Raw genomic sequence first — 12,781 nt, 5'->3', positions numbered from 1 at the left:
AAGTTCATTGATGGAATTGGTGCATACTGTACTGTTCTCTCAGGGTATGTAAAAAAATAAAAACATAAAAATTAGATCTGCTCATCTAAACTAATCAAGCCCCATTTACAACTCAACATGTTTTAATTGGTGTAAAGCTTTTAACTCTGGATTTTGAATCTCTGCTCTAGTGTAAGGAAGGCTTTTTCAGACCAGAGGCCATATACGATACCACCGTAATTTGCCAGAGTAACTTTGAAACATTTTGACTTTTGGCCGTAAAATGAAAACAAAATTTAAACAATTCATAAATATGAAGTACTTCCAAGAATTTTTTTATTTTTACAAATTTATAACACTTAGTCTTTGCTTGGTTTAGGGTGTCTGTGGGTTTAACACATTGAGAGGATTTTTGGTTCTGTGATTAGATATTCTATGAATAGGTCACAGTTTTTAGTTAATATGTTAAAAGAACAACTGATCTGGAACTGAGCTACAAGGATCATTTAGGAATGAAGATTCTTTTGTTTAAAATTGACAAGAATCTTCCACAACGTGTCACGGTGGTGCAGTGGGTAGCATGATCGCCTCACAGCAAGAAGGTCGCTGGTTCGAGCGCTGGCCGAGTGAGTTGGCATTTCTGTGTGAAGTTTGCATGTTCGCATGGGTTTGGACCCACAGTCCAAAGACATGGGGTACAGGTGAATTGAATAAGCTAAATTGGGCATAGTGTACATGTGTGAATGCAAGAGTGTATGGTTGTTTCCCAGTGGGTAATTTTTTACACTTGAATGAATCAAAAACTGAAGTGCTGGTATTTGGCTTTCCAAGCCTTCCAAGTTAAGTGAGTAAAAGTTTGACAAATAAATTCAGTCGTCAAAAGTGGTTTCTATCATCCATGGAACATTGCTTCAATTGTACGCCTGCAGCTACTTCAAAATGCAGCTGCTCTGAGACAAAAAAAAAATCCAGTATCACACCAGTTTTATCACCCCAATCACTGCCTCCCAGTCTAATTTAGGATACAATACAAGTTATTGTTATTTGTTTTTAAAGGTTTGAGTGGTCTGCCACCTACTTACATTGGTGAGCTTCTACACTTGCAAACTTCATTAAGGGTAATCAGGTCGGAAAACCAGTTTCAGCTAGTTGTTCCCAAATCGCGGGTAAAATCTAGAGATGACAGGGCTTTTTCCCACACAGCCCCTCATCTGTGGAATGGTCTGCCTTTACATATCAGGTCATGTTTTTCCCTTGGAGCCTTTAAGTCTCATTAAAAAAAAATCACTTCCTCTCTATTGCATAGATAGATAGATAGATAGATAGATAGATAGATAGATAGATAGATAGATAGATAGATAGATAGATAGATAGATAGATAGATAGATAGATAGATAGATAGATAGATAGATAGATAGATAGATAGATAGATAGATAGATAGATAGATAGATAGATAGATAGATAGATAGGAGTATAGATGTTGTATGTTGGTTGCTTTGTAAAGCACTTTGGTCAACATCTCTTATTTTTAAATGTGCTCTATAAATAAAGCAAACAAGCAGTGTTAGGTAGAAGGGCATCCGCTGCGTAAAACATATGCTGGATAAGTTGGCAGTTCACTCCTGAATAATAAAGCAACTAAGCCAAAAAAAAAAAAAAAAAAAAAAGAATGAATGAATGAATCTTCCACAAATTAACAGACAACAACCAAGCTGCCCAAAAAAAAAAAAAAAAAAAAAAAAAAAAACATGCAATTAACTTGAGGGTCTGAATAACTCATAGTATTTAATTGATTTGACTGAAATGTCATAGACTAAATGAAATAGATCGATGAAATGCACAAAAATAAATTATTTTGAACGATTATGAAAATTATTCTACAGCAAATACAGGTTTCAACAGTAACTTTTAGGTTGAATTTATACAATCTGTATATGAAGCATGGAGTTAATTTCACATGGTAAATTTCTTCATTTTTTTAATCACTGCGACTAATAACAGTGTGTATGTACTATGCCATGATATCATTTACAAAAATAAACATTTGTCTTATTTCCTCTGAAAGCTCACTCACACTCAATCCTGGATCATTCATGGAGTTCATACAGGGTTGAATGAATCCTGAAACCAGTAACAACATGATTCCTCTGCATTAGTCATTAATGCACAGACTCGACATCAACATTTCTATGCTTAAAATTGGTCTTTTTCAAAATGTGTTTTGGAAATGAGATTTGTCCACGTGGTGTCAGTGCATGGCAGTCCTGTACATTCATGATTGTTTAGCAGAAAGCTGTTGTTTCCCAGTTACGTGTGCTATGAAACATCTGAGCAGGTGAATCCCGGAGAATTGGACTGAACTGCGGGTTATAGAAAGGAACGGAAGAGAGAAATAAAATTAGGTGCAAGAATGTAATAACCCATGTTACTTATCACCTTATCTGTGAGAAAATGACTTACTGTATTGACACGCAAATAAACTGCAACTGTTTCCAGAACCACTAGCCTTATCTTATCAGCTTACTGTTATCAGTTGATAATAATCAGACCACATTAACATATTTCTCCTAACACAGAATGTTCACCATGCTTATAAAACTATGGGTCAGATGCTGTGAAATATTTGTACACAGGATTTATGGAATTGCTGCGTTCAAGGGTACCTCAAATGTACACTCATACTCACATAAAACCTAAAGAAGTGGTTAACGATGAGTGCGCAATATACACTTATCATTGCTCTAACACGTTTAAACAAGATGACACTTGTAAAGTAAATTTTAAATAATCCAACTAGGAAATAACTCTAATATGGTAGAAAAATGCAGTGCAAATGCACACACTAGGAGTTTTTGTGTTTGAGGACTCTTCATAGAATAATGATTCTTATTCACTACATACCCTAAATTCCTCACAAAAGCACACATATACTTGCATATATACATGCTCAAATATTATAAACTATGTTTTTTTGCATGATTTTCATGATTTATACATCAAGCAATATACATCTACATTTATACATTATACACACATTATACATACAATATACATCTACATTTATACATTATACACACCCAGATTTAGATGTCAAATATTTTTTAAAAATTGGCAAAGCTGAATTTTCTGAATGTAAAATTATTCTTTGATTTTGATCAAGTTTCTTCTAATGGATTTTCCTTGTTGAATGAAGAATTAATTTCGTTCCACATAAATAAGTAATTGATAAAAATATAAATGTAAAAACATAAATATTCCTAAAAAAAGCATGAGCTGGGACTGCAAAATCCACTGAATTAAACCCCAACCTGGACAGTGTTATCTAGCTGGCTAACATACGAGGACAACGATATTCAAACTCAGTTGTTTATCACGTGTACCAATCCAGTTCTGTTCTAACTTATATCACAACAGTCTATTTAAATCATACATCCAGTCTCTCTTGAGTGCTCGGCAATTCTGCACCTCAACTGCACTACACTACATACCTGCACCATTCAAACTCCTCCTAGCTCATTTCTGATATAAATTCGAAGTATAACCAAGTACATGGTAATCATTGGTAATCAGCCTCAGGTATGTATGTACGTATGTATGTATGTGTGTGTGTGTGTGTGTGTGTGTGTGTGCGCACACGAGCGTGCGTCTGTCTGTCTGTCTGTCTGTCTGTCTGTCTGTCTGTCTGTCTGTCTGTCTATCTATCTATCTATCTATCTATCTATCAACCTGACTGAACTATGTATCGTTTAATTATTTAATATTTAATAAAATACTACAATTTATTTATAATATGACTGGGCCAGCAAGGAAAACAATATACTCATTGCCAATCTCTGTACATGTGTTTTAAACCTTACTGAATGCTAAATTACTGCAACATTAAAGAATAATATTTGTTTGTTCATCTGCTTTTAACACCGTGCTAGCTTCTATGACTATTTTCACACATTGTGACAAAGTAGTGTGTTTGTGTGTGTATCTCTCTCTCACCTCACTAAAAATGGTTGTGGGAAACAAGCTGTGGTTTGCTTTTTGATGAAGTCCTGAAGCTCCAGAGCAAGAGCCAACAAAGCACCCTGTCGGGTTCTGTCTATCTTAGTTACCACCAGCTAAAAAAACAAACAACAACAAAAACAACACGGAAAACATTTGTTAATTTTTAGACTGCTATAATCTGTAAGTTACATTTTACTTTCAGTGGAGCAACAATAATGCTCAGAAGAATAATAAAGTAAAAAAAAAAAGACCTTTGAGTTGAAAAAAGGACTTTGCGCGATAATGATTATTTTTTTAACAAACCTTAAGACTGATGGGTGTTTTAAAAAAGATTTCAGCACAAAAAGTCCCTGTGAAGTAAGAGGACAATGAAACCTGCCAAAAAAATGTAAACAAATTTCAAATCATACAGGGCGTCACAGTAGCGCAGTGGGTAGCATGATCACCTCACAGCAAAAAGGTCGCTGGTTCGAGCCTGAGCCAGGTCAGTTGGCATTTCTGTGTGTAGTTTGCATTTTCTCCCCATATTTGCATGGGTTTCCTCTGTGTGCTTCGGTTTCCCCCACTGGTACAGGTGAATTGAAAAAGCTAAATTGGGCGTAGTGGATGTGAGTAAATGTAAGAGTGTATGGGTGTTTCCCAGTGTTGGGTTGCAGCTGGAAGGGCATCTGCTCCATAAACATACATGCTGAATTATTTGGCAGTTCATTCAGCTGTGGCGAGCCCTGATTAATAAAGGGACTAAGCCGAAAAGAAAATTAAAGAATGAATGAATGAATCATACTTAAGGTTTGCATAAATATTTGAAAGCTAATATGTTATTTCAAAGAAAAACAATGAGGGAGTATATGGATTTTGTATGTGTGTGTTTTCAAAATTCAGTCATCTTGACGTTCTCTTCTACATTCTGGTCAAAAGTTTGTATTGTACTCTAACATCCCCTGCTGGACAGTTACAGCATAACAAATAAAAAAAGATGCATTGATTCATTTGAATAAAAACAACAACAACAATATTATTAATAATAATAATAATAATAATAATAATAATAATAACTAGTTTTTGCTTCGCTACGGGACATACAGATTTAGAAGCTAACATTTGCAGAATTGTCAAAAAACAAATATGTGTTTAATTACTACAAAAAAGCAACATCTGCACCTTGTAGATAAAAATAGCTTTCAGTAGCAAAGTTTTTTTAAATTCAGCAGATCATTGGGTAGCTAAAAAAACTCCCTGTATGCAATAGCTCTAATTTGTTTTTGTGCTACCACATATAGTACACAGACATATTTGTTTCAAATGTTGTCTTAGTGAGATAATATGCCACATTGCATTGTGGTAGCTTGAAAGTCTAAAGGAAATCAAATGTACCCGAGTACTAACAGGACAAAAGTAGAAATATTGTCTATGTATCTGATTTGAAAAATGCTTATAGAAGTAGTTCAGAATGTCCTCATTTTGATATTTGTGCTTACTGTGATAGGTGAGCAAAATAATAATAATAATAATAATATATTTATTTATTTATATAAACACATTTAAATTCAGCCAAACACTCACCACATAAGGCAAATTAAATTCTTCAAACATCTCCACAGCAACTAAATCAGTACTCTGCATTCCTGCACTTGCATCCACCAGCAAGAACGTCCTCGCCAAACTACAGATAAAAATGAGAGATCACGAAACACTCCCTTTACTATGCATTTATTCAGACACAAACACATAAAGCTTCAGTATATAAGGAATTAGTTAAAGTACAGCAGTAACTTCAACCTACTTGTGGCGCTCCTGAAGATACGGTTCAACCATCTCTACAAAGTCCTGTGGTGCCATGTGTCCATAGCCAGGCATGTCTACTAGAGTAAACGCTTTTCCCACAGTAAAGAAATTGAGCTTTTTGGTGTGACCCTGTGTAAAAATATAGAATTAGGTTGAGATTAGACTTTTATTTTACAGAGGAATAAATTGCTAGAACATCCCTGACATACATACTCACTGGAGTTTTAGAGACCCGCACTTCCACCTCTGGTGCAAGAGAGAATAAGGCACGGATGAGAGAAGACTTCCCCACATTACTCCTGCCCATAAAACACACCTGTAACAAACATAAACAATCAAACCAAAGATTGATACACCTCGATTGGCAGACAAGGCTTAAAGAGATGATTCACCCAAAACTGAAAATTATGTCATCATTTACTCATTATTCATTTCTTGTCAAAACCCTGTTTGTGTTTCTTTTTTCTGGTGAATGCAAAAAAAGAGATTTTGAAAATTTCTTGTCACAAAACTGTTTAAGTTTCTTTCTTCTGGTAAATAATACAAACGAAGATACTTAAAAAATGCTAAAAACCTGTAACCACAGCCTTACATACTAAGGGAGCCTTTGGTTACATGTTTCTAATTTTTCTCAAAATTACTTATTTTGGTGGTGGATGAGGATACCCCCCCCCCCCCCTTGTGTAAAGTGCTTTGAGTGTCCAGAAAAGCGCTATATATTTTGTGTTCAAAAAAAAACTAAAAACTACAAACTTTTGTAGGATTTTTTTTCTTTTTTTTTTTTAGGTAATAAATATTGAGTATGTTTTCAATTTTTGGATTAACTATGTCTTTAAGTCCAGTCCCAGACTAAAATATAGGTATTAGGCAGTTCAGCTAAAATAATCAGTTATAAAAGACCTTTGAATATATAAATGATTTTGATTTGTCCCAATACTTTTTTTTCAAAGGAACACTAAAAAATAACAAAAAAATTGCATGGCCTAATACTGGCTTAATCTACTGTATATAAGCCCTTTCTATTAAGGTAAAGTTGGTTTTATGTTCACACATTCAAACTTTCTCCTTAATAATATAATTTTAGAAAATTATTCTTTGAAAAATTCTAAAACTTGAAATCCCATTAGCAGCCAATGACTATCAAAGTACAACATTGTTGACAGTTACTAAATAGTGCTAATATAGGGACACTTTAACGTGAAAAAAGCTTATTGTGGCTTTATGTACCTAAACATAAACCCAAATTCCTGTTAAACTTTTCTTGTAATTAACCCTAAATACTGTAAAAAGAATGAGTCCCAAACTTCATAGATAAAGTGAAAAACATCACGTTAAGTAAAATTTATAATAAGTAAAAAGCTTAACATGGCTTGATGTACCTTAAGCCTGGTTTATACTTCTGCATCAAGTGACCGGCGTAACTCACGGCGCAGGCAACGCGCGCAGCTTTGCATTTATACTTCTGCACGCTGTCTCTGTTGGTCTGAATTAACACTTCCGAAACGCTAGTGGGCAGTGAGGTGTAAATGTTCCTCTGTGTTTTTGAGAGGTGCACGTCAGCGACGCCGACGGCCATGGCGAAGGGCTATGCGTCAGCGCCGTAGCATAAACGTAGCCGTTTGACGCAGAAGTATAAATCAGCCTTAACATCAAGTGGGGGAAACCAAATTTTACTTGTGATTAGCACTAACTACAAGCAATAGAATGAGCCTCATTTCCACAGCTAAAGTGAACAATATTGTGTTAAGCTTATTCCCCTATGTTGTTGTGGGGATGTCAATGACATGCACATGTGCATTCTTTTGACAGCAAGGGTTAATCTATTATCAATTAGATTTGATTTTATGAACAGCCTTTTTAACATTTAGGTTTCCCTCAGTTGTTGTAAAGATACATTAAGACTTTCCTTAATATGGACTTCAATGGGGAGAAAACGCTTAACGTGATATTGTTCACTATATTTATGGAATTAAGGCCCATTCATTTGACAATAGTTGGTGTTAGTAACAAGTAAAGTTTGACAGAAATTTGGAAAAATGAAAGTGATGTTGTTTACTTGACAGAAGCGTTTATGAGTATATTTGCATAGAAATTTGATTGTCTCCGGATGTTAAGTTAAATCACACTAGCTCTTATATTGGACTTCAATAGAGATAAAACACTTAACGTGACATTGTTGACTTCATTCACAGAATCAGAGCTTGATCTTTTGCTAGTAGTTACTGTTAATCACAAGTAAAATTCGATAGATTTTGGTGTGCCCCACTTGTTGACTTAAGCTTTTTCCTTTTATTATGAATTTCACTGGGAAGAAATGCATAACATTATAATTTCCATTTCTTTCTTTCATTCTTTTGACATTAGAAAGTGTTTGTCACTAGTAAAATCTGATAGAAATTTGACTTTCCATCCTTGTTGATAAGGTACATTAAGCCATGTTAAGCTTTTTCCCTTATAATGGACTTCAATTGGTGGAAAAAACGCTTAATGTGATGATTTTCAATTTATCTATGGAATTCTGACTCATTCTTCTTACAGAAATTAGGGTTAATTACAAGTACAGTTTGGCAAAAATTTGGGTTTCTCTGGTTGATGTTTATGTGCATTAAGCCATGTTAAGCTTTTTCATGTTAAGTGTTCTCTAATGTAGTTTTGAAGTCATATTTACATGCAGTTTCATACAACTGTCCCCCCACTTTTAAAATGTCCACTACGGTCCTGGTGACAACTGCAAATAAATAATCCCATTTTCTGCATTTAATTGCAGTTTTTAAACAGAGTTTAAATAGGTTTTGAGGACATGGTGTCACTTAACGAACACATAAACACAATCTTATCTCACCTCAGGCTGTTTAAGAATAGGGACATGGTCCATCCTGACAGCAGAAGTCGAGTAGTTGATAACATGTTTAGAGGAGGGAGTGAAAAGTGTCTCTGCCTGGCGGAGTTCCTCCAAACTGGGATGGAAGATCTTGAATTGTGCCTGATTGACCTGTGAGGACAGGTGCCCCTCCAGATCACTGAAAGGGTACAGCAGACTCTGACGCTTCCTCTCTGAGAGCTGACACACATGTTTGATGGAGGCCAGACGATGACCTCTCTGAAGGACCAAAAGCCAACACGATACTCGTGTCTGCAGTAGTGCCAGTGCCTTTATCCTCAGCATTTTGTTGGATCAGTTCATTAAAGATGAGATTGGTTGACTTTGGAAATCAGTTTTTTAACTGCACTGACGTCTGATTCATTGTAATCTGTTACATGGGGATTCTGAGTTAAAGTTGCCTTGTTTAATTTTTTCCCCCTGAATTTTAAATAATTTAACTAAGAAATACAATCAAGTATTGATTATTTTTATCCAGTGGTACCATGATTTACGTCTACACGGGATTCACATATATGTTATACTTCAAATTATTATAAAAACATTGCATAACGTTTTTGTTGTGCACATGCTGAAAAAAAATCGTCACATAGAGACATCTTACTGCAAATCCGATAACATCTTCAGGTTAAATTCGCTGGGCTGAAAATTAAATTTTATAACTATTAAACCTGAAATAAACCCAATTTCTATTTGTAAAAAGACCGTAAAAATCTCTCATTTATTGATTTTAAATGTTTCGTACTTGTGTACATGCGCGTACTACATCAGAATCAATCCGGAGGAAACAAACGAGTGAACAAAGGTTCCGCATTTTGTGTAAAGACTGCAAGCGTGGGACTAGTGGATGGTATGGTACAATACAGATTGTATTCGATATGCCCAAAATAACTATTCATTTTCGTAAGGGGAAGTGTTGTGAAAATATGTGACTACACCATAGAAAGAACTAGCTAAAATAAAGCACTAAATAGCTTTAAATCAGACCCAAAAAGGCTGCAGCGGACTGTCAGGACAGCTGTGAGGATTTGGTGTGCACCTGCGCAACCTCCAGGACTTGAACATCTCCAAAATGAGAAAAGAGCAGGTAACATCAAGACCCCTCTCACCCAAGCCACGGACTGCTCACATTTCTCCTTTCAGGCAGTACAGATCTTTATGCACTAAAACATCTTGGCATAAAAACTATCTTAATTTCCTCAGGACATAGTCTATCCAACTGAAGTCATTTGCAACCTGTTTTCATGAACACAAAGTACACTTATAATTTGTGTTTTTTTAACTAATAAAGCCACTTAATTGTAAATACTTTTATTTAATTTTGTCATACAGTTGAAGTCAGAATTATTAGCCCCCCTGAATTGTTAGCCCTCTACATGCATGCCTCGTTGCAAAGTTGACCCAATTATAACCATTGATTTGGCCCACCATCCCATCTAAAAGGAGAGTAGAAATGATAAAGAGGGTTGGGGCGAATGACTGTAACACAGAGATCATAATTTCTAATTTGACGTAACCTGTTTTGTTTGTTATATTGCTGAGCTATAAGAAAAAGCAAACTGAATTAAAATCTTTCAGTTAAATGTTGTAAATGAATCTGATTTTTAAAAATAGCGGATAGAAAACTGTTCAGAAGACATCTGCAAGCAAATCAAATGTAGTTTTACTAATAAATAATTATAAAATGTAAAAAAACAACACTGTATTAGTTAAAGCAATACGTTTTCTAGTAATTTTTAAAAACTATTAAATAAATTAGGAAATTACTCATGAAAACTATACCTTCAACCCACTAGCATAAGTCATGTTTGATTTGTGGCCCTTCAAAAGAAAAAGGTTGGGCACCCCTGATTTAAACACTACAGGATAAAACAGTCATTCATTTTTTTCTTAAATCTTTCCGGATTGGTGGTCTTGAATTTGAAGATGTGGTTATGATTGTTCAAAACTTCCTTTGAAGCTGTCTAATTTTCATAAGCAAGCACTGCTTTTTGAGACACTGCTCGCTGCAGAGCCATTTGAGCAGAGCTGAGCTCCAGCGAGGGGGAGCATGAGCTCAAGGAGGAGCAAGAGCTCAAGCTCCCCCTCGCTGGAGCTCAGCTCTGCCCAAATGGCTCTGCAGTGAGCACCACTTGGGGGCTTTTTTGGAAAATGATATTTATCCATAATTTTTCCCCTCATAAATCCACTCTTTGGAATAATAGGACTATTGTTATTATTAACATAAAATCATTGTTTAAAAGTGACTGGTACAGTAAAGGCATATAATTTATTAATGATTTGTTAGATGAGAACGGACTGCTACTATCTTATAACAAATTTTTAAATAAGTAGAATTAAAATGATAGATAAAGGTTATTCTATATTTTATGAGGCCACCTACGGCTTTGTTTAGGTTAATTCAAAGTAATTATTTGATCCCCCATGTACATATGTAACTTTTCTTCCGTTTTTAAAAAATATCAAATGTTGATATTTTTGAAAGTAAATGTAACAAGCGTATTAACAAAGAATTTAAACGCATTATCATGGGTGATTATAAGTGTTATCATCTAGTTGTTGAACCCTTAGTAGAGGACAAAGCTTTCACCTTTTATCTTAAATATCCTGTAGCACGTAAGGTTAAGGAAACTCATTACAGAATTGTATTTAGGATATACCCTGTGAATGAGTTTATTCAAAAAAGATTTAACTTTGATGTTGACAAGTGTAGCTTTTGTTCAAATCTTCCAGAAACATATGATCACTACTTAATTTTTTCTTGTGAATTTACTTCTAAATTCTGGTTTGACATCTATGGCTTTCATTAAAGATGTTTTCAGTCCCTCCTAGTGTTCCAGAAGACATTTTCTTTTACAAATGTGAATAACATTTTTCTTTCTCTGATGTTGTGAACTTATTTTACTACTGGTTAAATATCATATTCATTGTTGTAAATGTTAAAAATGCAGGCCTCTTTTAGATGTTTTCTTTGTGGCTCAAAGCTTCAAATACTTCAGAAACCAAAATAAAATAACCAAAGCTCTTTCTACTTCCTTTTCAGAATATTTATTGTTAAAATGTTTTTTTTTTTTCCCTTTGATGTAGGTCTTGTGTACTGCTCCTTGCTGTTGTTGCAGTTGTAACAATTTTAATTTATTTTATTAGTAATCATTACTTGCGATGTTGATTGTTTCCTGTTTTGTGATGTAAACTTTTTGCAACAATAAAAAAAAAAGAAAAAGAAAAATCACACGGGGAAAAAAAGAATTTTAAGATATTTTGGACCGCTAGAGGGCAGCAATGTCTTACAATTATTTTAAATTATAACCAGGATTTCCCTCTTTCAAAAACTGTCCCATTTTAGAACTTAGAAAAATCTCAGTACTTCTACTTGTTTTCTGTTACAATTAAATGCTTTTTAAAATAGTTATCTTGACTCCTGAAAAAAAAATGTGTAGAAATCTACTGTTTCTATGAATATTTACAGCCAGGGCATGATTTTAGACGTACAATTAGCATAGGTATTTATTTACAACCCAGCTAGTTTTATTACCTAATTGACTTCAAAAAGGACTATAACCTTGACAGCCTGCCCGACCTTTTTTACTGCCGGAAAATTAATAAGTACAGTGAATTTATCCCTGGTAAGAAAGTGGGCTTTAATGGCCATTAAATCAGCTGTAAGTGCACAGACAGTTGAAGGGAGTATTTATGAGGATGAAAATTGCCTACTATCTAAAACCTTTAAAGCTCCAGCTGTCTAGGAAGATAGATCCCAGTACAGCCTCACATCTACACTGATTCAACTATTCATCCACTAAAGAATAAACCGGAGTACTGACTTGAGATCAGTAAATATAGTTCAACTAAAAATGTATAGCTTTCTTACAAAAATGCAGAGTGGAATAGCAACATAAATAAAAAGCATTCAGTATCTGTAAATTGTACTGAAAAAAGAAAGATGACATATATGTAGCCATTCCTTATGAAGTCAAAAACTGTTTTTTTTTTTCTCACAGACTTCAACATTAAACCCAGAGAACAGACACACAGATGAAAGTGATGAAGACAGAAATGTGAAGTGTAGGAGAAAAATGTGGATGGAAAGTCCAACAGAAGAAGAGAAAAAATGTAGACAAAAGAGTTTGGAATTGAGA

The 12,781-nt window shown here is 34.6% G+C and overlaps 1 protein-coding gene across 2 annotated transcripts; it reads right to left on the bottom strand.

The window, feature by feature from the left end:
• Positions 1-1,739: 1,739 nt before the first annotated feature.
• gtpbp8 (GTP binding protein 8) lies at positions 1,740-9,440 on the bottom strand. Of its 2 annotated transcripts, XM_087266720.1 has the most exons (7): positions 9,247-9,431; positions 8,604-9,012; positions 5,979-6,077; positions 5,760-5,890; positions 5,540-5,639; positions 3,971-4,089; positions 1,740-2,340 (listed from the first exon to the last, which is right to left on the bottom strand). In XM_087266720.1, exons 2-7 carry the CDS (start codon positions 8,925-8,927, stop codon positions 2,253-2,255), a joined length of 861 nt encoding a protein of 286 aa, XP_087122846.1. In that variant the 5' UTR covers positions 8,928-9,012; positions 9,247-9,431; the 3' UTR covers positions 1,740-2,252.
• Positions 9,441-12,781: the final 3,341 nt, after the last annotated feature.

The sequence above is a fragment of the Danio rerio genome, chromosome 9 (assembly GCF_052040795.2).
Source record: "Danio rerio strain M-AB ecotype USA chromosome 9, GRCz13ab, whole genome shotgun sequence".
Lineage (NCBI taxonomy): Eukaryota > Metazoa > Chordata > Actinopteri > Cypriniformes > Danionidae > Danio > Danio rerio.
This window is presented reverse-complemented; position numbering and strand designations above follow the sequence as displayed.

Excerpts from the sequence above, each read along its gene's own strand:
- gtpbp8 (XM_087266720.1), bottom strand. The coding sequence starts at position 8,927 with ATGCTGAGGATAAAGGCACTGGCACTACTGCAGACACGAGTATCGTGT. Across the intron at positions 4,090-5,539 it reads AATTTAATTTGCCTTATGTG|CTGGTGGTAACTAAGATAGA; the intron begins GTGAGTGTTTGG and ends TTGTTTTTTTAG. Across the intron at positions 2,341-3,970 it reads CCACAACCATTTTTAGTGAG|TTCAGTCCAATTCTCCGGGA; the intron begins GTGAGAGAGAGA and ends TATAACCCGCAG.